Genomic DNA, 23714 nt, shown 5'->3' on the forward strand with positions numbered 1-23714 from the left:
AAGAACAGCCCTTAGCCGTGGTATATTGGCCATATACCACACCTCCTCGGGCCTTTTTGCTTAATTAGAACCCAGATCAAGAAGCCTTCTGAGCGTTGATCAATGCTTGGAACGCAATAATAAGTGCGTAAACAATAATTAACTACATAAAAACGTGAGTAAACGTTATTTCACAAATAAAAAGGTGCGTACGTGTGTTTACCCTCCACCACATCCCTGGTTGGGTATGGCAAAACCCATTCATAAACATCAATATCCTGCCAGGCAGGTTTGAATCTACATTTGCTTGGCATTTTAGCTATCGATGTGACGTTTGGCGGGGCCTAGTCAGTCAGTTCTCTACCTGCCTGACTGAGTGGCAGTGTGAGTAGATGTGCGAGCTCGCCTGGCAACCAGTGCGCGCAACCCATGAGGAAATAAAACTCGGGTAGTCTGCATGGAAATGAATTCGCAAGACCAGTACATTTTTCTAATACTTTTCATATTAACATATTTGCGCATTTTCTGTTCTCCTATGATTTTAATTCAAGTACTTTCCAAGTAGCAACTTGAGAAAATGTATGATTTTCAAGGTATACTAATAGTTGAATTTCAGCGTGCCGAATTCAAGTACTTTAAGCAACTCAAGCACCTTGTGCGAACCCTGCGCAAATTCAGCACCGTGGACAGCGATCGGTAGACTGTACTTTCTTTCATAATTGTATTTTTTTGTAGTCTGTTCTTTGAGTGGTTGTCTGGCGGACAGATTAGATGTTTATTTTATGGAGGGAGGGTTGAACGACCTTGGGGGAGTCCAGAGAAACTGCTTTAAACCAGTGGTTCTAAAGTTCTCAAACCAGAGGCCATGACTCACGACTCCCCTCGAGTTATAGGCCTATAATAATAGTTGCCTATAAGAAAAAAGGCCAGCAGCATAGAATTAAAAATGTGTCTTAATAACTGCTGTCAGACATATAGGCCTAATTTATATTGGTTTGTTACTCTTAGAGCTTTATAGCTACTTTGCAATTGGGGAATTAAGTCTTTTTATTTTCGTGCAGTTTTTAGTAATGGTATAAAGTGTGTTGCATTTCAGGAGTTGTGTTGCATTACAGGAGTTGTGTACAGAAGTGGAAAATATATCTACATATTTTGTGAAAGATTAAATATTATCTCACAAACGCAACGATTCACAAATATATGGAAAACACACTAGTATTCAGTACACAATGAGAATGAACGCGATGTGTGCGCTCCTCTCAAGAGACCAACTTGGCCTTAAATGGGTAGCATGAGTAGTGGTGACCCAATAGTATTATAATAAAGGGTCGAAATATATGGTGAAATAATCTTTGAGAACTGGCAGTTTGTCCCACATTTGCAGTTGTGGTCCAAGCAGAACAGACTACTTTTCCAACTGTCCTCTAAGTGATGAGACCCAGCACACACGATGTGTCATGCACTTAGACCGAAGTAGGCCTTTATGTACGATTGTATTACTTCTTTATTGGTTATTATATGCATGTATTTACCCTTATAGCGCGTTATTGATACAGTCAATTTGTCTTAAACATTTGTTACACAACACTGTGATCACCAGCTGGCCAATGATTATTGTTAAAAAGAATAGGGGTGTGGTTTTCATTGGATGCTCCTACTGTATCTCATGGCGCGCGCATCACATAGCATTGCCTATATAAACCTTCGGGATTTGGGAATAACAACAAGACGCACAACAAGAACCAAGTGAAAACCCTTGAAGCAAGCCTGCCGCGAGGTGAGTAAAAGTGACTTTTTGCTTTCTGAGACTATCAATGTAAGGTTGAGTTTGGGAGGTTTTGACTGTTGTGGTAGTTTTAGCAATTGGGTCGTTCTTGAATTGCGGTAGCATTTGGGCAAAGCATTTTAGAAGAAAAAAATCGTATATATTATTTTAATTATTCAAATGTAGGCTATGTAAGTATCTTCCCATTCTAAATCAATTAATATAGCAGCTTGATGATATTTTACCATTATGATAACATTGTGCCACCAGTAAAGTGAAGTCAGAATTAGTGAGACATCAGAGTGGTATACTACAAAGCAGGATCAATGAATTTGCCAGCTAATTTTGATAAACAACCAGAAATAACTTGATTTTCAGGTTCATTAAGGAAACTAAACTTAGAGTTTGGGGTTTTTGAGTCAGTTAGACCATGCCCATTTCAAGCTTACCTTTAAAAAAAATAAAAGTTATTTCAGAACAATTAGACAAGTTATCAACTCTTTGATCCTGCTTTGTAGTATATCCCACAGGCATAGTGGGGCATTCTGTTTGAATGTCCTGCACTATGATCATTTTGCAACCCAATCACAACACATGCTATTGGGTTTCTGCTAAATGTGTACTGTGCACAAAATATCTGTTACTCAATATAAAGGCAATTTCCTTCTTTAGATATTCAAAAATACATTAAATGTCCAATGCAGCCGTTTTTGTCTCAATGTCATATCATTTCTAACAATGAAGTACCTTACTGTGATTGTTTTCAATTCAAATTGTCAAAAATAAACTTAAAATAGCTTAGCAAAGGGCAATTTCTCAAGCAAGAATATTGCTAAGACCGTGTGGGAGTGGTCTAAGTGGGGAGGGGAAAAACTGAAAATGAGCTGTTATTGGCAGAAAGGTTTGGAACTCTCTTTCTGATATTTTGCTATCAATAAAACATCACAATAGCGTTTGATTCGGCTGCTGGGGGGCAAGGAGACCCCAGCTCCGCTAAAACTACAAATCCGTGCCGTTTTCAAGGGATGGCTAAATAAACATTATAACTACTTGGTTTTAATATCATCACCTCTTGAAGAGCATAGTCAGAACTAGGCATTTCCGATGATTCCACATGTAGCTCTGTCATCAGAGTTTTACAGCAATCAGCAAACATCATTTGATAATGTATTTTCAGTTAATTCAGGCTAGCCAGATCCATTTGGCATGTGGCTAGATAGCTAGCTAAAGCAAACAATGTGTCTCTTAGCTTGCTTCATCAGAGATTAGGCTTTTGGAAAGTGCTTGACATCGTCCTGGTAAAGGTGTCAGTCGGACTACTGTCATCACCACTGTAGATAATTAAACAAATAACATTTGGAGTAAGTTAAGGGGTATGAATACTTTCTGAAGTCATTGTAACAGTACCGTTACGTCGGCAAATGCGCCCTACTGCTGCTTGACAGGCAGACCCCACAAAGGATGGGAAATGAATCTAAACCACGCATACTGGTCAGGTATAGTTCACTTTTATATCACTCAAATATGCAATTAATAGTGGCCAATATTGACATATATGGTGAGGTTACCCTCACATATCTGAAATTACATGATCATGATTACATGATGTTTACTGATCATGAAAAACATGCAGTTACTTGCTGTAGGCCTATAACTCTGATGATAGAGCTAAATGTGTGCAATTGTTTTGCATGGAATAATCTACACGTTTTAGTTTTGACTGTGCTCTGCAAGAGGTGATGGTATTACAACCAAATAGTTATCACGTATTTAAAAATCCCTTGATAACGGCACGCAGTTGTCAATGGTTTTACCCGAGCTGCGAGTCTCCTTGCCCCCCTGCAGGCAAATCGAACGCTCTGCACCTTATTGTGACGTTTTATTGATGACGACCTATTAGTCTATTAACTAATTTATTGCATGGTGATGTCACCACGGAAGGCTAAAACTCCATCCCACTAAAACAGGCAGAAATTTCAGGCGGCCTTTTCATACAGCTCTAACACTAAAAGGGCGTCGTCTTAATTTTCACAACATTATTCCAACCCCATAGCGTGGAGATAGACACTGAGTATACCAAACATTAGGAACACCTTCCTAATATGGAGTTGCTCCTCCCCCTTTATCCCTCAGAACAGCCTCAATTCGTCGGGGCATGAACTCTACAAGCTGTCGAAAGCGTTCCACATGGATGTGGCCCATGTTGACTCAAATGCTTCCCACAGTTGTGTCAAGTTGTCTGGATGTCCATTGGGTGGTGGACCATTCTTGATACACACGGGAAATTGTTGAGCGTGAAAAACTCAGCAGCGTTACATTTCTTGACACAAACCGGTGCGCCTGGCACCTACTACCATACCCGTTCAAAGGCACTTACGTCTTGTGTCTTGCCCATTCACCCTCTGAATAGCATACATACACAATCTCAATTGTCTCAAGACTTAAAAATAACTCTTTAACCTGTCTCCTCCCCTTTATTAACACTGATTCAAGTGGATTGAACAAGTGACATCAATAAGTCATCATAGCTTTCAGCTGGATTCACCTGGTCAGTCTATGTCATGGAAAGAGCAAGTGTTCTTAATGTTTTGTACACTCACTGTACATAAAACACAGAAAAAACAGTTTTTCACTGCACTAGGCCGTTTATAACATCTCAAAATGTATTCTAGACACTATATAGCACATAAACAGCATACTATAACAATAATATAACATTGGAAAGAATGCGAGAAAAATAACAATGGTAGGGAAGAAAGGAAACAAAGGACAATGGCATGTAAGAAAGTAAGGATAGAAAAGAGGTTACATTTATGAAAGGGGACAACCTTTGGGGGATAATAGAGTTGTTTCAGGATCAAGTAAAAGCTGTGCGGACTCCAGAGTCCTTTAGTTAGATTTTCAAGAAGAGCTTGGAATGTCCCCAAATCAATTTTGCAAGGGCATGGAGAGTGTGTTCTCCTTCATCTACTAAAGTGGGGCCGCAGGTAGCCTAGTGGTTAGAGCGTTGGGCCAGTAATCTGAAAGGTTGCTTGATCGAATCCCCGAGCTGACAAGGTACAAATCTGTCATTCTGCCCCTGAACAAGGCAGTTAACCCACTGTTCCTAGGCTGTTATTGTAAATAAGAATTTGTTCTTAACTGACTTGCCTAGTTAAATAATAAATCTACTAAAGTGTCCGACTACAACTGAAAGACACACTTCAGCAAAAGTATGGGTCTGATGTTGTTTCAGGGATGGTAGCATCCACCAAATAATAAACGATCAACTTGTTTCATCATAAACATGTACAGTGGGGAGAACAAGTATTTGATACACTGCCGATTTTGCAGGTTTTCCTACTTACAAAGCATGTAGAGGTCTGTCATTTTTATCATAGGTACACTTCAACTGTGAGAGACGGAATCTAAAACAAAAATCCAGAAAATCACATTGTATGATTTTTAAGTAATTAATTTGCATTTTATTGCATGACATAAGTATTTGATCACCTACCAACCAGTAAGAATTCCGGCTCTCACAGACCTGTTAGTTTTTCTTTAAGAAGCCCTCCTGTTCTCCACTCATTACCTGTATTAACTGCACCTGTTTGAACTCGTTACCTGTATAAAAGACACCTGTCCACACACTCAATCAAACAGACTCCAACCTCTCCACAATGGCCAAGACCAGAGAGCTGTGTAAGGACATCAGGGATAAATTGTAGACCTGTACAAGGCTGGGATGGGCTACAGGACAATAGCCAAGCAGCTTGGTGAGAAGGCAACAACTGTTGGCACAATTATTAGAAAATGGAAGAAGTTCAAGATGACGGTCAATCACCCTCGGTCTGGGGCTCCATGCAAGATCTCACCTCGTGGGGCATCAATGATCATGAGGAATGTGAGGGATCAGCCCAGAACTACACGGCAGGACCTGGTCAATGACCTGAAGAGAGCTGGGACCACAGTCTCAAAGAAAACCATTAGTAACACACTACGCCGTCATGGATTAAAATCCTGCAGCGCACGCAAGGTCCCCCTGCTCAAGCCAGCGCATGTCCAGGCCCGTCTGAAGTTTGCCAATGACCATCTGGATGATCCAGAGGAGGAATGGGAGAAGGTCATGTGGTCTGATGAGACAAAAATAGAGCTTTTTGCTCTAAACTCCACTCGCCGTGTTTGGAGGAATAGAAGGATGAGTACAACCCCAAGAACACCATCCCAACCGTGAAGCATGGAGGTGGAAACATCATTCTTTGGGGATGCTTTTCTGCAAAGGGGACAGGACGACTGCACCGTATTGAAGGGAGGATGGATGGGGCCATGTATCGCGAGATCTTGACCAACAACCTCCTTCCCTCAGTAAGAGCATTGAAGATGGGTCGTGGCTGGGTCTTCCAGCATGACAACGACCCGAAACACACAGCCAGGGCAACTAAGGAGTGGCTCCGTAAGAAGCATCTCAAGGTCCTGGAGTGGCCTAGCCAGTCTCCAGACCTGAACCCAATAGAAAATCTTTGGAGGGAGCCGAAAGTCCGTATTGCCCAGCGACAGCCCCGAAACCTGAAGGATCTGGAGAAGGTCTGTATGGAGGAGTGGGCCAAAATCCCTGCTGCAGTGTGTGCAAACCTGGTCAAGAACTACAGGAAACGTATGATCTCTGTAATTGCAAACTAAGGTTTCTGTACCAAATATTCAGTTCTGCTTTTCTGATGTATCAAATACTTATGTCATGCAATAAAATGCAAATTAATTAATTAAAAATCATACAATGTGATTTTCTGGATTTTTGTTTTAGATTCCTTCTCTCACAGTTGAAGTGTACCTATGATAAAAATTACAGACCTCTACATGCTTTGTAAGTAGGAAAACCTGCACAATTGTCAGTGTATGAAATACTTGTTCTCCCCACTGTAGATACAACCTTCATTTAAATAAACATTAGTTGAGTAGGGTTGGCTGATTTTGATTGTATACATAGTGATTCACCAAAAAGTATCCCACTAATGCTGACTTCACCCTAGGAGTAGTAACACCAATGACGATAACACCTATGACACATTTTTGATAATTGAGGATTTTCTTAAATGGAGGCAACAAATGCCCAAATTTAAGGTAAATTAATTAACCCTTTAACCCTTAGTAACATTTAGACACACCACATGATCAAGGGAATCCTACAATTTATGACATACTAAAAGGGTGTGATTAGTTAATCATTTTCATTAATAAAGACCACTCCCCAAAAATGATTTGCCACTGGAGGGAATGCTCAAGGTCCTTGTATATCCTTTGTAATGAGTGATTTTCAAAGTGTTAACACCAATTACATAACACTTAGGTACACATTATATATATATATATATATATATATATATATAAAATAATAGCCTTTTTTATTGATTCATGCAATATATTAAAAATACTTGTATTTACATTCTAGCATTCAATATAATAGATAGATATCTTTAAATCCCCAAAACATAAAATTATACTGGGTCTCTATTGGGACAAGCTAATTTGCTTGCCCACAGTACTTTAAACAATGTATAAACATAACGTTTTGTGGCATTGTTTTATCATTGATAAACACTTCAATATAAACAAAAAACATGCATGTGTAACTGTTTGTCATTTGAAAGTGTTTTTCATGGTTGCAAAGGCAAGGGACGCAACTGCCACCGCAATTCAAGAACGACCGATTGGCGTAGCAAGTCCGAATGTTAGAGTAAAAAGCGATTCTTCATTATCATTACTTAACACTTCCAGAATGTTCCCTAGCACTGTAACATCAATAGGTTGAAGACCAATGTATTTATTTCGTAAACAACTTTGGCACACATTTCGGCACCATAGACAGAGCACCTGCTAACGCGTCTCTAATGAATCCTACATTCAAAAATACACAATCTTACTCATCTTACTCATCAAAAAGCTTCACCTAAAACAAAACTATGTCCAGCAGTTTTCAGGGAAATGTTTGACGACATTCTTTATTTACAGATGGCCAACATACTGAGACCCTGGTTGATCCTCGTAGCCCTCCTCGTGTGCGTGCTGGTTAGTCTGGGCACCTTCGCAGATGCCTATCCGCCCAAGCCTGTGAGCCCCGACAACAACGCGCCTCCGGAGGAATGGGCCAGATACAACACGGCGCTGCGGCACTACATAAACCTCATCACTAGACAGAGGTGAGTGAGTCAGCACTCTAACAAAGCAAACATTTCAGCCTATCGGGGTTTGAGGAAGCGTAAGCTCCTACTAACAACCAATAGATTGATTACATGTTCCTTCATTCAATTTGAATACGATTTTTTTTTTAAATGCCCCTCCCTAAATTCCAATCAAATGCTGCTGATAATCTTAAGAGGTCAAATGACCACTATAGGTCACAGGAGAAGTTATGGGGGATATGTTAACTAATAATGAACAGGAAGGCCCACACACTGTTGATGCTCCCAATTGGCCACTTTATTGACACCGTTTGGACTGAAATGGATCTTCCTCAGGTCCAACAGGCTGAGTGCTCACATCCCAAAATATATCATTCACTTTTGTGCATAGTCAATCATAATTAATCGCAGAGGTACATATGGTCAAAGGATTATATACAAATTGGTCCAATTTAAAACCTAGGCAACAGTCAAATAAAGATGACTTTGGAAACTGCTGGAATACACGCCCATGTGATCATTCGTAGAGCGCCGAGACATGATTGTGTCGAGGCACAGATCTGGGGAGAGGTACCAAAACAATTCTGCAGTATTGAAGGTCCCTAAGTCCCTAAGAACACATCATTCTTAAATGGAAGAAGTTTGGAACCACCAAGACTCTTCCTAGAGCTGGCCGCAAGGCCAAACTGAGCCTTGCGGCCAGGTGTGGTAGTGTCACTCTGACAGAGCTCCAGAGTTCCTCTGTGGAGATGGGAGAACCTTCCAGAAGGACAACCATCTCTCCAGCACTCCACTAATCAGGCCTTTATGGTAGAGTGGCCAGACGGAAGCCCCTCCTCAGTAAAAGGCACATGACAGCCCGCTTGGAGTTTGCCAAAAGTCACCTAAAGATTCTCAGACCATGAGAAACCAGATTTTGTGGTCTGATGAAACCAAGATTGAACTCTTTAGCCTGAATGCCGAGTGTCACTTCTGGAGGAAACCTGGCACCATCCCCATGGTGAAGCGTGGTGGTAGCAGCATCATGCTGTGGGGATGTTTTTCAGCAGCAGGGACTGGGAGACTAGTCAGGATCAAGACAAAGATGAACAAAGCGAAGTACAGAGAGATCCTTGGTGAAAACCTGCTCCAAAGTGCTCAAATCAAATCAAATCAAATTGTATTTGTCACATACACGTGTTTAGCAGATGTTATTGTGGGTGTATCAAAATGCTTGTGTTTCTAGCTCTAACAGTGCAGTAATATCTAACAAGTAATATCTAACAATTTCACAACAAAACACACAAATCTAAAGTAAAGGAATTGATTTAAGAATATATCAATATTTGGGAGAGCAATGTCAGAGTGGCATAGACTAAGATACAATAGAATAGGATAGAATACAGTACATACATATGAGATGCAAAATATATAAACATTATTAAAGTGACTAGTGTTCCATTTTTAAAGTGGCCAGTGATTTCAAGTCTCTAATGTGCTAGTGATGGCTATTTAACAGTCCGATGGCCTTTAGATAGAAGGTGTTTTTCAGTCTCTCGGTCTCAGCTTTGATGCACATGTACTGACCTTGCCTTCTGGATGGTAATGGGGTGAACAGGCAGTGGCTCGGGTGGTTGTTGTCCTTGATGATATTTTTGGCCTTCCTGTGACATCGTGTGCTGTAGGTGTCCTGGAGGACAGGTAGTTTGCACCCGGTGATGCGTTGGGCTCTGGAGTGACCTGCGGTTGCGGGCGGTGCAGTTGCCGTACCAGGCGGTGATACAGCCCGACAGGATGCTCTCAATTGGGCATCTGTAAAAGTTTGTGAGAGTTTTAGGTGCCAATCCAAAAGTCTTCAGCCTCCTGAGGTTGAAGAGGCACTGTTGCGCCTTCTTCACCACACTCTCTCTGTGGGTGGACCATTTCAGTTTGTCAGTGATGTGTACGCCGAGGAACTTGAAGCTTTCCACCTTCTCCACTGCGGTCCCGTCTATGTGCTTCCTCAGCTGTTTCCTGAAGTCCACGATCAGCTCCTTTGTTTTGTTTACGCTGGGTGAGAGGTTATTTTCCTGGCACCACACTCCCAGGGCCCTCACCTCCTCCCTGTAGGCTGTCTCGTCGGTAATCAGGCCTACTACTGTTTTGTCGTCTGCAAACTTGATGATTGAGTTGGAGGCGTGCATGGCCACGCAGTCAATCAATCAATCAATCAAGTTTATTTTATATAGCCCTTCGTACATCAGCTAATATCTCGAAGTGCTGTACAGAAACCCAGCCTAAAACCCCAAACAGCAAGCAATGCAGGTGTAGAAGCACGGTGGCTAGGAAAAACTCCCTAGAAAGGCCAAAACCTAGGAAGAAACCTAGAGAGGAACCAGGCTATGAGGGGTGGCCAGTCCTCTTCTGGCTGTGCCGGGTCGAGATTATAACAGAACATGTTCAAAATGTTAATAAATGACAATCATGGTCAAATAATAATCAGGAATAAATGTCAGTTGGCTTTTCATAGCCGATAATTAAGAGTTGAAAACAGCAGGTCTGGGACAGGTAGGGGTTCCATAACCGCAGGCAGAACAGTTGAAACTGGGACAGCAGCAAGGCCAGGTGGACTGGGGACAGCAAGGAGTCATCATGCCCGGTAGTCATGACGTATGGTCCTAGGGCTCAGGTCCTCCGAGAGAGAGAAAGAAAGAGAGAATTAGAGAGAGCATACTTAAATTCACACAGGACACTGGATAAGACAGGAGAGGTACTCCAGATATAACCAACTGGCCCTAGCCCCCCGACACAAACTACTGCAGCATAAATACTGGAGGCTGAGACAGGAGGGGTCAGGAGACACTGTGGCCCCATCCGATGATACCCCCGGACAGGGCCAAACAGGAAGGATATAACCCCACCCACTTTGCCAAAGCACAGCCCCCGCACCACAGTCATGGGTGAACAGGGAGTACAGGAGGGAGCTGAGCACGCATCCTTGTGGGGCCCCAGTGTTGAGGATCAACGAAGTGGAGGTGTTTTTTCCTACCTTCACCACCAGGGATGCGGCCCGCCAGGAAGTCCAGGACCCAGTTGCACAGGGCGGGGTTCAGACCCAGGGCCTCAAGCTTAATGATGCACTTGTAGGGTACTATGTGTTGAATGCTGAGCTATAGTCAATTAACAGCATTCTTACATAGGTATTCCTCTTGTCCAGATGGGATAGGGCAGTGTGCAGTGCGATGGTGAAAGCATCGTCTGTGGATCTATTGGGGCGGTAAGCAAATTGAAGTGGGTCCAGGGTGTTAGGTAAGGTAGAGGTGATATGATCCTTAACTAGTCTCTCAAGCACTTCATGATGACAGAAGTGAGTGCTACGGGGCGATAGTCATTTAGTTCAGTCCCCTTTGCTTGTTTGGGTACAGGAACAATTGTGGACATCTTGAAGCATGTGGGGACAGCAGATTGGGATAGGGAGAGATTGAATATGTCCGTAAACACTCCAACCACACTCCATCCAGCTCAGACTGGGGCGAAGGTTCACCTTCCAACAGGACAACGACCCTAAGCACACAGCCAAGACAACGCAGGAGTTGTCTTGATTGTCTCTGAAGTCTCTGAATGTCCTTGAGTGGCCCAGCCAGAGCCCAACGTTAAACCTGATCGAACATCTCTGGAGAAACCTGAAGGGAAAAAAAGCAACACTCCCCATCCAACCTGACAGAGCTTGAGAGGATCTGCAGAGAAGAATGGGAGAAACTCCCCAAATACAGGTGTGCCAAGCTTGTAGTGTCACACCCAAGAAGACTCAAGGCTGTAATTGCTGCCAAAGGTGCTTCAACAAAGTACTGTACTTATGTAAATGTAATATTTCTTTTATTTTTGTAATCTAACAAAATGTGAAAAAAAGTTAATGGGGTCTGAATACTTTCTGAAGGCACTTTATAATCCTTTATGAACAGAAAGGTGTAGTGGGTTCGCACTCAAAAAGATGTTGCATAAAGCTTACTTAAATTATTTTAATTGCATCAGGGATAGTTTACACAGACGTTTCGGCATTACAGCCTTCTTCAGTGTGTAGGTACAATTTTATTTAAATTCAAAACAGCATTTGTAGAGAACAACCGATGAGCAGTAGGTGCTTCTAATCAGGGTTGCCAGTCATCTGCCAATCAGGGATGTGGCTTGTCTGCTCTACCTGTATACAAATGAGTCACAAAGAAATACAAAATGATAGGGTATGGGAGCGGGCACGAAGGGCAAGTCACGAATCAACTGCCCTAGGTGTCCTCTCACCTGAATACATCATATCAGTTCATGAGACAGCCCACTACAAAGGACACCAGGCACAGCTGTTCATAAATATGTGGTGCCAACTCATAAACAATATGCATAATCTGATATGGAACTTTTTGTTAATCTGAATTTTTGTGTTTTACTCTTTTGATTATAATCGTTCATGACCATATGTACCTCTGTGATTCATTATGATTCTTTACAAATATGATTTATTAGCCCAGCACCTAAGTTTTTAAAGATGTGCGTATGATAACAACATTTTCCATAGAGGATATTTGAACCAAGCCTGAGGATAATGATGTTCTCTTGGCTCTCTGACCAGCCTGTTGTTCTGAACACTGTGATAACATAACTTAATTCCAGGTTTGGAAAGCCACATATGCAGCAGAGAGATTAGTATGTGGAGATCGCAGAGTGTAGTTATTAAAAATAATGACGGTATGGAAAGGAAAGGAGCCCTGGTTTTTCTCCATCACTGACCTACCTTGCGTAGAGGTATAGAGTTCAGCGATAGAGACCTATAATGGCTCCACTGAGACCTTGGTCTGTGTAATGGAGATGTGCTATTACCGGCAAATATACCTGACCTGACCTGACCTGTCTGGTCTGGTCTGGCTTCATTATACTGATCTATAATGAGTTGCTATCATTATTCCCTCAACCTGGGTTGTAAGGACAAGACTGCTGTAGGCAATGATGCGCTGCTTGCTGTACAGTGCATGTGTGATCTCCAATGACTGGTGTGCTGGATAGAAAAAAAGTAGGCATTAACTGAAGTGCATGTCCTGTCTCTGTGTCTTGGGGCAAGAGGAAAGCTCAACAGGAATTGCCCCTGTCTCTCAGTACAGCTGTAAAAACTATTGGTCACTAAATCCGGGAAAAATTACCGACCATGTAAAAACTGTTAGTCAATAAATCCATCTAGAAGTACCACGTAAAAACGATTGGCTGGTATGCCCTCACCCGTCTGAGTGGTCAATGTGAATGCCCTCACCCGCTATATACTTATAGCTGATTGGTGTGGTTCTGCCCAGTATAGTGCTGTACTCTTGATAGTCACCACCACACACACACAAACAGCTGTTTACATTTGAGGATATTTATATGATTTTAGTAATCCGAATGACTTGGAATCTTATTGTTGTGGTTCTATAAGACAAAGATATAACACAGAGTTATAACTATCGGCATCAATATAAACATAAACATTCACCTCTTGGAGAGAGAGAGAGAAACCAATTACGTGGATTGACAAAGGGTCAAGATTTATGGCAGCCTCTCTCTCCAGCCTTGTGTGAGAATCTGCCAGGCTGAGGCCTTATCAGAGCTGCCCTGGTACCACAGGGTTGTAATTTACTCTGCGCATGAGCAAGCTCCAAGAGCTGTCTGGGATGTCTCTAGAAGCTCGCCAATGGCAATAAAACACCTTAATAAAAGTCACTATGGAAAACGCTGTGGTAGCGTGTGCATGCAAAAGACTATGTTTAACAATACAACAAATAAACCACTTCTGCAACCAATGCAATAACACTTATGGCAGTAGGGAGTAATACTGCATACAATCAGTTGCGATTTTAGCATGTAAATCTTGGTGGGGCAAATACAAATTTCTTTTTTTGGGGGGGGGGGGGGGGGGGGGTGCATGCCAGCAAAGCTACAACACAACACAACACAACACTAAACAATACATTAATTGCACTATAATGGTGACAAACGGTGCCCACAAACTGTTAGGGCCTACATAAAGCTGTCCCAACAGCAGTCCCAACACCTTACCACTGCTACACCTGGCTATCAGCAGAGCCTTGTCTGGCAGCGAAACAGTTCATTCATCCTCATTTACTACCTTTAAAAAAACATAGCTGATATGGCTGACTTGCTTAAACTAATGTGGTTTCTACTGACAATTGAGATGTAGGAACTGTAGCATAAGGGGACGACTGTAACGCTCGTTGATGGAAGGATCGGACCAAGGTGCAGCGTGGTAGGCGTATATCTTTCTTTTATTGATGACACCGAAATAACAACAAATACAAAACGAAACGCACAGTTCTGTAGGGCTGGAAAGCAACAGTACAAAAACAAGATCCCACAAACTAAGGTGGAAAAAGGGCTGCCTAGGTATGATCCCCAATCAGAGACAACGATAGACAGCTGCCTCTGATTGGGAACCATACCAGGCCAACATAGAAAATATAACATAGATTGCTCACCCTAGTCACACCCTGACCTAACCAAATAGAGAATAAAAAGGCTCTCTAAGGTCAGGGCGTGACAACGACAAGCGGATAAGAGGCAATCCGTAATTTCAATTAAGACATTAATGAGCGAACTAGGATGGACATAGTCAATATAAATATTTGTTCAGCACTTTTCAAATGTACAGCGACAGAATTCAGAACATGGGCTGTTCTTACAGTGTTCTCAGAACCAAGTCAGAACCATAGGATAAATAAAGGGGGCATATAAGCAGACAATGAAAGCTCTTACAATATTTGATAATTACATTTCTCTAAAACAGACTATTTGCTACATGTGCTCCACCAAGTCAGAACAGTTGGGAAAATTAAGAGGGGAAAATAGACCAAATTATTAGGGTGAGGCACATGGGCTACTAACAGCTTACTACACAACATACACTTACTATTACTTTCTTAACTACAGTATACATATCTTCCTGGCATATTACATCATTTATGCAGCAGCATACATAACATTTTTGGACTCAACTTGTTGTTCTGTGCTCACTTGAACAGAAAGGTGGTCAGCGGTCCTTCCTGTGGGCAGATTTTGTCATCAAAGTCTGTCATTCTCTGGATTTATGGTGCTTTCAAGACAACTGGGAATTCTGAAAAAAACAAGATTGAATCATGATGATTTCAGTGATCTTCAGGTCGTAGCTCTAGAAGCAGGCCTAAGTTCCAGACGTACAATTCCGGGTTGGATGACCGTTCAAAACTTATTTTACCAGTCGGAGCTCGTTTTTACCTGAGTTCCCATTTGTCCTGAACTCACTGAAGTCAAATTTCCCAGTTCTGAGTTAACAGTTGTTTTGAGCGTGGCAGAAATCATACTGGATTGACAGCATGGCCAGTGTTGAATGTTCATCATTTTAAGCTTGGGAAAGAGAACCTTAAACCGAGAATTGGGACATCACACCCACTCCACTGAATAGCAGGCTAGTGATGGCTTTGCGATGCTTGCATTAAGCCACGGATTCCTTCCAAACCACTCATTGTTGAATTTGCGATTTCCAACTGGTTGTGTAATGTTTATGTACAATGAGCACCAATACGTTTTATCTATAATTTCTTATCATTATTGCTCTTCATATGACAAGGATTAAAAAGGATTTGCCAGTAGATTGTTGACTTGATTCATGATGATGACTGCTAGCTAAGATTTTGAAATTATAATGTTGACATGATTAGTCCAATCAAAGTTACAGTAGATATAACGTGATTTGACGTAATTTTATCTGTGGCCAATGACCTTGAGCCTTCTTGGATCGGCACTTCTAATGTAACCCAATGGCATCACCCAAGGGGCTTGAATTTTCCAGCTCTACCGTTAGATTTGGCAGTGACGTAGTGTCCCCACGAGTGACAGAACACTGAGCCAATCACGGCGCAACTAGAGATCATTACCAACCCCTAAGCTCTGTATTTTCCGCTTGCTGCCCCGACACCACAGAAAGCACTGAGCTAGGCTGAAACACCTGCATTTTGGAGCTGCCTTACTCAAGAAAGCAAAAAAGAGACCATGTTTGTATGGAGGCTTTCTTAACTCAATGATTTTTATTTTTATTTACATTGCAAACTGATATGTGACACGTACTAATGCAAAATAACATGCAAAACAGGTCACCACTGCATATGATAAACAATACGCAAAGCAGCATTGGCAACTGTTACATTCAAGAATACTGATAACATTAACAAAATACTTACAGTAGAACATATGGCTGAATCTTATCAAAGTAACAGTAAGTAATTAGGGGCAATTACCTATTATTACACAACATGTGAAAACCCCAGTAAAAACCCTCTGGAACTTACATTTCTATGCACACACAACATTGCCATTTTTGTCACTGTCGACAATAAAAAAGTCCTCAGAAGCATGCGTCTTCTTCCTTTGGACGACGATATCAACAGTGGTATATATGTGTGTGTGTGTGTGTGTGTGTGTGTACATGCATGCATGTTGAGTCTGCATCTGTGTGTGCATATGAGTGCCTGCTTGTGCATCTGCGCGTGTGTATCTGTGCAGGTACGTCTGTTGCTCAGAGAGAGATTTCATGTAGGCGTGTAGAGTTTTTAGGGAACCTGAACCAGTCTCCTATTAAACGTCTAAAAAGTGCAGAGTCTATCATTAAAAGGGCTGGAGCTGTCAATGCACTGCAAGGGCTGTGTGCCATGCAGTTCAGCCCCTCTGTTCTCACACAAAGGGAGAATCACTCCACAATGGCCAGGCATTGATTTCAGTAAAGATATTTTAAAAGCCTTGGCGCTGTCTGTGGAGCTGAGGATTGCTTGCCTTACTGAGCATGGGAAATCTCTCCTTGTTTGGAGCTATGAGAGATATGTGATCTTGCCTCTGGAAATAAAAAGGGCACTGGTAATTAGTGAGTACACCGAGTAGGGTATAAGCACTTAGAATGTCTAATTTCTTGACACTTTTACTCTTTCTCAATGAATCTTCCCTCGATTCCTAGCATCCTCTCTCCTTGCCTTCTTCTCAAAACGCATGTGAGAAGGAGGTCCGAAGGGAAGGACCTTGGATCTTCTCCTCCAATACGGTTGAGAAGAAGGTGAGGAGATAGGACACAAGGGATCTCGGAAAGATGAATTGAGGTACTAGTGTCTTGGAATTCATGGGGCTGTAGATTATGAGGTGGGCAGGCTACTCATGGCCACAAGGGGGACGTGGTATGATCATAGGACCCCTGTCAGCACACTCCAGCAAGCAATGTATATCTCTTGGTGACATACAGTAACAGTGATGGCCTCTCTGTGTACACTAGGTATGGGAAGAGGTCTTCCCCTGAGTCAGCTATGGCGTGGTTGCTGTTTGGAGACGAGTCAGAAGGCGACTTAACACCAAGGTGAGAGGATGAAGAGATTGGGAGGCATGGTGATTCAAAATAACTGCATCTCCTATGTGTTCCAATATACTCATACATTGAATATATCAACATGACCTCGAAATTCAACAATCTTCAAGTTATGGAATTGTAATCAAAGTGGAATTAGACTGTTTGGACTGTTTGAATTGGAGTTGAATTGGAATTGGAAAAACATTTAATCTTTGGAATTTAATTGGAAATCAGTATTTGTACATTTCCCTGGCAGTGGAATTAATGCACTTAGCATAAAACATTGACAGCAGGATTTGTTTTAAATCAGGGATCGGCAACTTTGATGGGGGTGGGGGCCACAAAAAATCTGAACTCATCATAAGGAGACACAGTGGTTCATGGGTCTGTCACGCCTGCTCCCGCTCTTCCCCCCTGGCGCTCCAGGGCGACAGGCTCCCCAGCATTACGCACTCCTGCCACCATCATTACGCACACCTGCCTTCCCCCGTCACGCGCATCAACGATTATTGGACTCACCTCGACTCAATCGCCTCTGTCATTACCTCCCTTATATCTGTCTGTTCCCCTGCTCTGTTCGCCGCTTCAGCATTGATTGTCGAACGTCGTTGTTTTGCTAACGCTGTTCCTGTCTTGTTTCATGTCTGTTCCTGATTAAATGTTGACTCCCCGTACCTGCTTGTCCTCTCCGGCGTCGGTCCTTACAGGGTCTGCATACCCACATCTTCACCCACACATGCAGTCAGAGCCGGCCCTAGCCTTTTAGGGCCCCTAAACTACATTTTGTTGGAACCCCCCCCTCCCCCCCCACCTTGCAAGGAAAACATTTTGACAGCGGAGAGAAAACATTTACGTTTTAGAGTTAAATTCATGCAATTCTACACATTTTGCCATTGGGCGGAGAGAAAAATTAGCAATTTTACAGCTCATTTGCTGCAATTCTACACATTTTGCAATAGGGTGGAGAGAATTTTTATGTATGACATCTGAGTGAGAGTGACTAACAAAATCAATCAATGGGGTTCCCCCAGTCGGTAATTCGACCATGATTACTACACGTTTAGATGGCTGGCCGCTTACCAATCTAGAAAAATGTTCGCTGACATGGGCTGATTGAGTGACTGATATAAGAGAAAAACTGTTTGATGCACAACCAAATGTCAAAATTGCACCTGGTACCTGTGTATTCTACTATTTTTACTCCCAAGAGTAAGTTGAGACCCCGCCAGTTGCCCATCCTTGTTTTAAATTATTTAAACTTATATTTCTAAATTTCCAGTATAGCTGTCTGAACAGTGACTAGCCTGAAAGCCTACGGGAATTGAATTTGAATTGGTGGAATTGGTGGGGATAATATTGAATTGGGAATTGACTTATTGGAATCTACCTAACATTGGAATTGATAGGAATTGAATTATCTCTGAATTCAATATCTAAGTTTGATCATTGGAGTTTAGTGAGTTTGAGGTACCGACTTTTTGTGTCTTTTTCTTTCAGTTCGGATGGCAGTGATCTATGGTAAATCTCGTACGTCTGGTGTACTGCTCTGCTGTTCCACTTAAATGGTGGGCCTAACAACAACCCAAACAGACTGCTCAACTGGAAGCCTTCACTGGACTGTACGGCCCACTACTTCTGTCCGACACGCATGCATCTCTCTCTCTCTCTCTCTCTCTCTCTCATTGCTCATCCTGTAAATAATGTGTTATTAAATAATGAATAATAAAGAAATGAATGTGTAATAATACATCTGGTCACAATTAGTTTTAGTTGACCTTTCGGTTTCAGATAAGCAAAACAATATTTTTTATTCACAAGCCATGATTGGAAATACATGATCCTAGACCACCCAGCACTTCAGGCCTATGGTTATAAGAGTACCGTCTTCTAACAGTATATGTTACATATTCATACCAATAGGTGACAGTATATTACAAGAGAATTCAGTTACTCTAAGAATTTTCTATCTCTGCCGTATTTGCCATTTGAGTTATGTGACAATGTATGCATTAGACAACATAGTCTACTGACCATGTTTAAAGACATACATAGCCTACATTGACCATAATTCCTCACAATATTATAAAAAAGAGTAGGGGTGTCTTGAAGTATAGGTATTTTAATACCATTTCCTAGGGTGAAGATGAAACTCATAATTCTGAAACTTTTGGACACAGTATTAGTTCAATCTTTCATTTTTTTATGGTAAGAAATACTGTCTTAACAGTGGTGAAATTCCCATCACAAGCAACCTACTCGACAATAGGCATTCACATCGCAGATCAGTGGGGTCCGCACGGTCACACAGCCCATTTCCCCCTTTATCTCCAGCAACCGTGCTCAGGGATTTTACATTTCAGCCGCTCTGTCTAGCTTTCGGCTCGAATTGGACATTGGAACTAACTGAAGCAAGGTAACCAAACAGGTATGAGCTCATAAACTAGTAATTTGTTGAATAGAATGAATGAGGTTGTTGATATAGGCTAGAATATTATACATTTTTGTCATCAGAATGTTCCTCTTCGTAGACCGGCTTTTTAAAATCGATTGTGATTCTGCGGTGATGTGCGCGTGGCACCAGGTGGCTTGTTTTATGCTGGAATCCAAATGACAAATGAATTGACTAGACAGTTAATTCATGATAGTGGTGGTATCCCAATCTCACGAAGGATGACAGTGCAAACCATTAGCCAGCACTCTACCTCTAGATTACGTCCACAATCGATGTCTATGGTTATTACGCAGGAGCCTATATACGTGCGTAGTGCATACAAAGCCCACAGTTCGTGAGGACTGGCCTGAGAGAAAAGCATTTAAGCAAAAACACAAACTATTTCAGATTTTCTTTTCTTATCCTACTTACGGGACTCAATAAGTGCCAAGTTGTGTGAGGGGATAGTAAACCGTGTGCAATCTTCCATATTTTGCGCTAGTGAATTATAACATTGCCTGACTTTACAAGTATGAACAATAATCTATGAGTTAATCATGAATGAGCAATCATACTATTTTAAATGTAATTGGCACTGGGAGAAAATGGCTGATTTACAATAGCAGAATTCCAGACCTTAAGTAGCTATAAGGACAGTGGGACATCATATGCATTGTAGCACCTGTTACCTGGTGCATGCCCAAGTCACCACCCAGTTTTATTCTGAATATATTGAGGCGGTTAGGGGTTTCCCGATCTTACAACTTTACTAGCGTTAGCTTAAATAACAAACGGACAAAGCGGGAAATACGGTTAATGTCAACAGACAATGTTAGACTACACGAGGTAAGGGGAGATAGCTGCACAAAACAACAAACCTAGTCTGAACTAACTAGCAGTACAGCGGGAGGTATCACAGATATTTCACGGGATGTATAAATGTGAAGCATCCGGTTTGCGTTTCCACTCATTACCAAATATGGTGGTGAGAGGAAGCACAGTGGCCGGCGGTGGGAGAAGATGGAGTGAAATGAATTTGGGCCAACATTCTGCTAATTCCCTCATCAACAAAAACATTTGATCTCAATACAGGCTGTGGTCTATCTTGGGTTAGTTATAAACATTGTTGGAGGTATCTCCCCAGAGAGAAAATGGGGCTCTCCCCAATAGTTATATCCCCACAAACCTATGTGCAGCCCCCCCTCTTCTATTACCATCACAACCCCATAAACAATGAGCATAACTGGTGCTGCCAGCCTGGGGTAGGGTCTGCCCACCCTAATGCTCCCCCTTCAAGTACTCGTCCCTGAGGATAAAGTCTTGGAAACGACCTGGGGTCTCCTTGAATGCTGTACCTGGACCTACCATTTGCTTTTGAAGTATTGAAACCCAACAATATGATTTGAATGATTAAAAAAATATATAAAAACATGAAAAGGTGAATGTATGAGGCACTCATCGTTTAAAATAGGCTACATGTCGCATTACCAGTGGCGACCCTGTAAGGACAGACGCTGCAGAAGAGATGCAGGTACGCGGAGTAGAACATTTAATAGGGAACAGACATCAAACAGGACAGAGACAGCATCAGAACCGGGTATGCAAAGACAAACAAACATTAATCCTGACAGGGAACAGAGCTTGGGAACAGACAGCTATAGGGGAGGTAATGACAGCAGGTGGCCCTGCTTCAAGAGGGCCACCATTGTTCCTGTTCCCAAGAAAGCTAAAGTAACGGAGCTAAACGACTACTGCCCCGTAGCACTCACTTCCGTCATCATGAAGTGCTTTGAGAGGCTAGTCAAGGACCATATCACCTCCACCCTACCTGACACCCTAGACCCACTCAAATTTGCTTACCGACCCAATAGGTCCACAGACGACCCAATCGCAACCACACTGCACACTGCCCTAACCCATCTGGACAAGAGGAATACCTATGTGAGAATGCTGTTCATCGACTACAGCTCAGCATTTAACACCATAGTACCCTCCAAACTCGTGATCAAGCTCGAGACCCTGGGTGCAATAATCGCTGATGCGCGTGACGGGGGAAGGCAGGTGTGCATACTGATGGTGGCAGGAGTGCGTAATGCTGGGGAGCCTGGCACCTTCGAGCCGGGGAGGGGAAGCAGGAGCAGGCATGACATACCTGTCATTCAGGGCAGGTGTGGCAGAGCCCCACCTGTTTGAGCCCAACCTGTTTTGCATGTTCTTTTGGCGTTAATACGTGTCATGTATCCGTTTGCAAACAATTTAATCAAAAATGTATTGAGTTAATAAAGCTGCATACAAACATGGTATCTTTTTCGCTGTCTTGAGTAAGGCAGCTCCAAAATGCAGGTGTTTCAGCCTAGCTCAGTGCTTTCTGTGGTGGAGGGGCAGCCAGTGGCAAATACAGAGCATAGGGGTTGGTAATCTTCTCTAGTTGCGCTTTGATTCGCTCAGTGTTCTGTCACTCATGGGGACACTACTTCACCGCAAAATCTACAGGGAGACCTAGATTTACCTACATAGATTTACATTAAAAGTGCCCGTCCAAGAAGGCTTTACATTAAAAGTACCCGTCCAAGAAGGCTCAAGGTCATTGGCCACAGATAAAAGTAAGTCAAATCACGTTATATCTACTGTAGCTTTGATTGGACTGATCATGTCAACATCATACGTTCAAAATCTTAGCTAGCAAGTTAGACAAGCAGTCATTATCATGAATCACATCGACAATCTACTGGTAAATCTTTTTCAATCCTTGTCATATGAAGAGAAATTATAGATAAAACGTATCGGTGCTCATCAGCCATTGGACATGAACATTACATAAAAAGTTGGAAATGGGAGATTCAACAATGAGTGGTTTGGAAGGAATCAGTGGCTAACTGTAAGCGTTGCAAAGTAATCACTATTTTGCTTGCCCTGCTATTTGGTGGAGAGGGTGTGTGGTCCAAGTCTAAGTTTAGGGGTCTCTTTCCAAGCTTAAAAGGATACAAATTCACATGCCACACCATGGGCAAGAAAATGTTGAATAAATTGGCCCCACTTTCAATGGAAACTCGGAACTGGGAAATCTCAGACTTAAGCGAGTTCAAGACTACTGAAAAAAATGAGCTGGGAAAGCACCATAAATCCAGAGAATGCCAGACTTTGATGACAAACTTTCATGACGAAATTAGCCCACAAGAAGGACCGCCGCGCCACCTTCCTGTTCAAGTGAGCACAGCACAACTGTGAGTCCGAAAATGTATTGTATGCTGTTGCATACATGTTGTAATATGCCAGGGAGATATGTATACTGTAGCTAAGAAAGTAATACTAAGTGTATTTTGTGTAGTAAGCTGTTAGTAGCCCATGTGCCTCTCTGATAAGCTACCAAGGAAAGGGCTGAAAATAGCCCAAATTATTATATGTAGCCTTAGAAATAAGGTTCATGAAATCAATAACTTGCTAACTTCAGATACGTTCATATATTAGCCATTTCTGAGACTCACTTAGATAATTCATTTGATGATACAACCGTAGCAGTGCAAGGATATAACATCTATAGAAGAGACAGAAATGCTTATCGGGGAGGTGTTGCTGTATATATTCAGAGCCATTTCCCTGTAATACTTAGAGAAGATCTTATGTCAAGTGTTATTGAAGTGTTGTGGTTGCAGGTTTACTTGGCACATCTAAATCCTTTTCTTTTGGGGTGTTGCTATAGGCCACCAAGTGCTGACAGTCAGTATCTAAATAATATGTGTGAAATGCTTGATAGTGTATGTCATGTAAACAGGGAGGTATACTTTCTTGGAGACCAGAATATTGACTGGTTTTCATCAAGCTGTCCGCTCAAGAGGAAGCTTCTCACTGTAACCAGTGCCTGTAATCTAGTTCAGGTTATTAATCAACCTACCAGGGTGTTTACAAACACTACAGGAACAAGATCATCCACATCCACATGAATCGATCACATTTTTACTAATGCTGTAGAACTTTGTTCTAACAGTGAGCAATTGTATTCATGCATAAAACAACAAATAATGAAAGAAA

The 23714-nt window shown here is 42.1% G+C and overlaps 2 protein-coding genes across 2 annotated transcripts in view; both read left to right on the plus strand.

Annotated features, from left to right (window-relative positions):
• Positions 1 to 1681: 1681 nt before the first annotated feature.
• On the plus strand, positions 1682 to 19001 carry LOC139541952 (peptide Y-like). Its single transcript, XM_071346883.1, has 4 exons — positions 1682 to 1756; positions 7730 to 7917; positions 17183 to 17263; positions 18752 to 19001. Exons 2-4 carry the CDS (start codon positions 7730 to 7732, stop codon positions 18774 to 18776), a joined length of 294 nt encoding a protein of 97 aa, XP_071202984.1. The 5' UTR covers positions 1682 to 1756; the 3' UTR covers positions 18777 to 19001.
• A 562-nt stretch (positions 19002 to 19563) lies between these two features.
• Positions 19564 to 23714, plus strand: part of LOC139541953 (MAGUK p55 subfamily member 2-like) — an 88553-nt gene continuing 84402 nt past the window's right edge. Inside the window, exon 1 of the mRNA XM_071346886.1 lies at positions 19564 to 19679. The gene's annotated coding sequence lies outside the window, so the exon portion shown is untranslated. The remainder of the gene's footprint in view (positions 19680 to 23714) is intronic.

This window comes from Salvelinus alpinus, chromosome 17 (genome assembly GCF_045679555.1).
Source record: "Salvelinus alpinus chromosome 17, SLU_Salpinus.1, whole genome shotgun sequence".
In the NCBI taxonomy this organism is placed as follows: domain Eukaryota; kingdom Metazoa; phylum Chordata; class Actinopteri; order Salmoniformes; family Salmonidae; genus Salvelinus; species Salvelinus alpinus.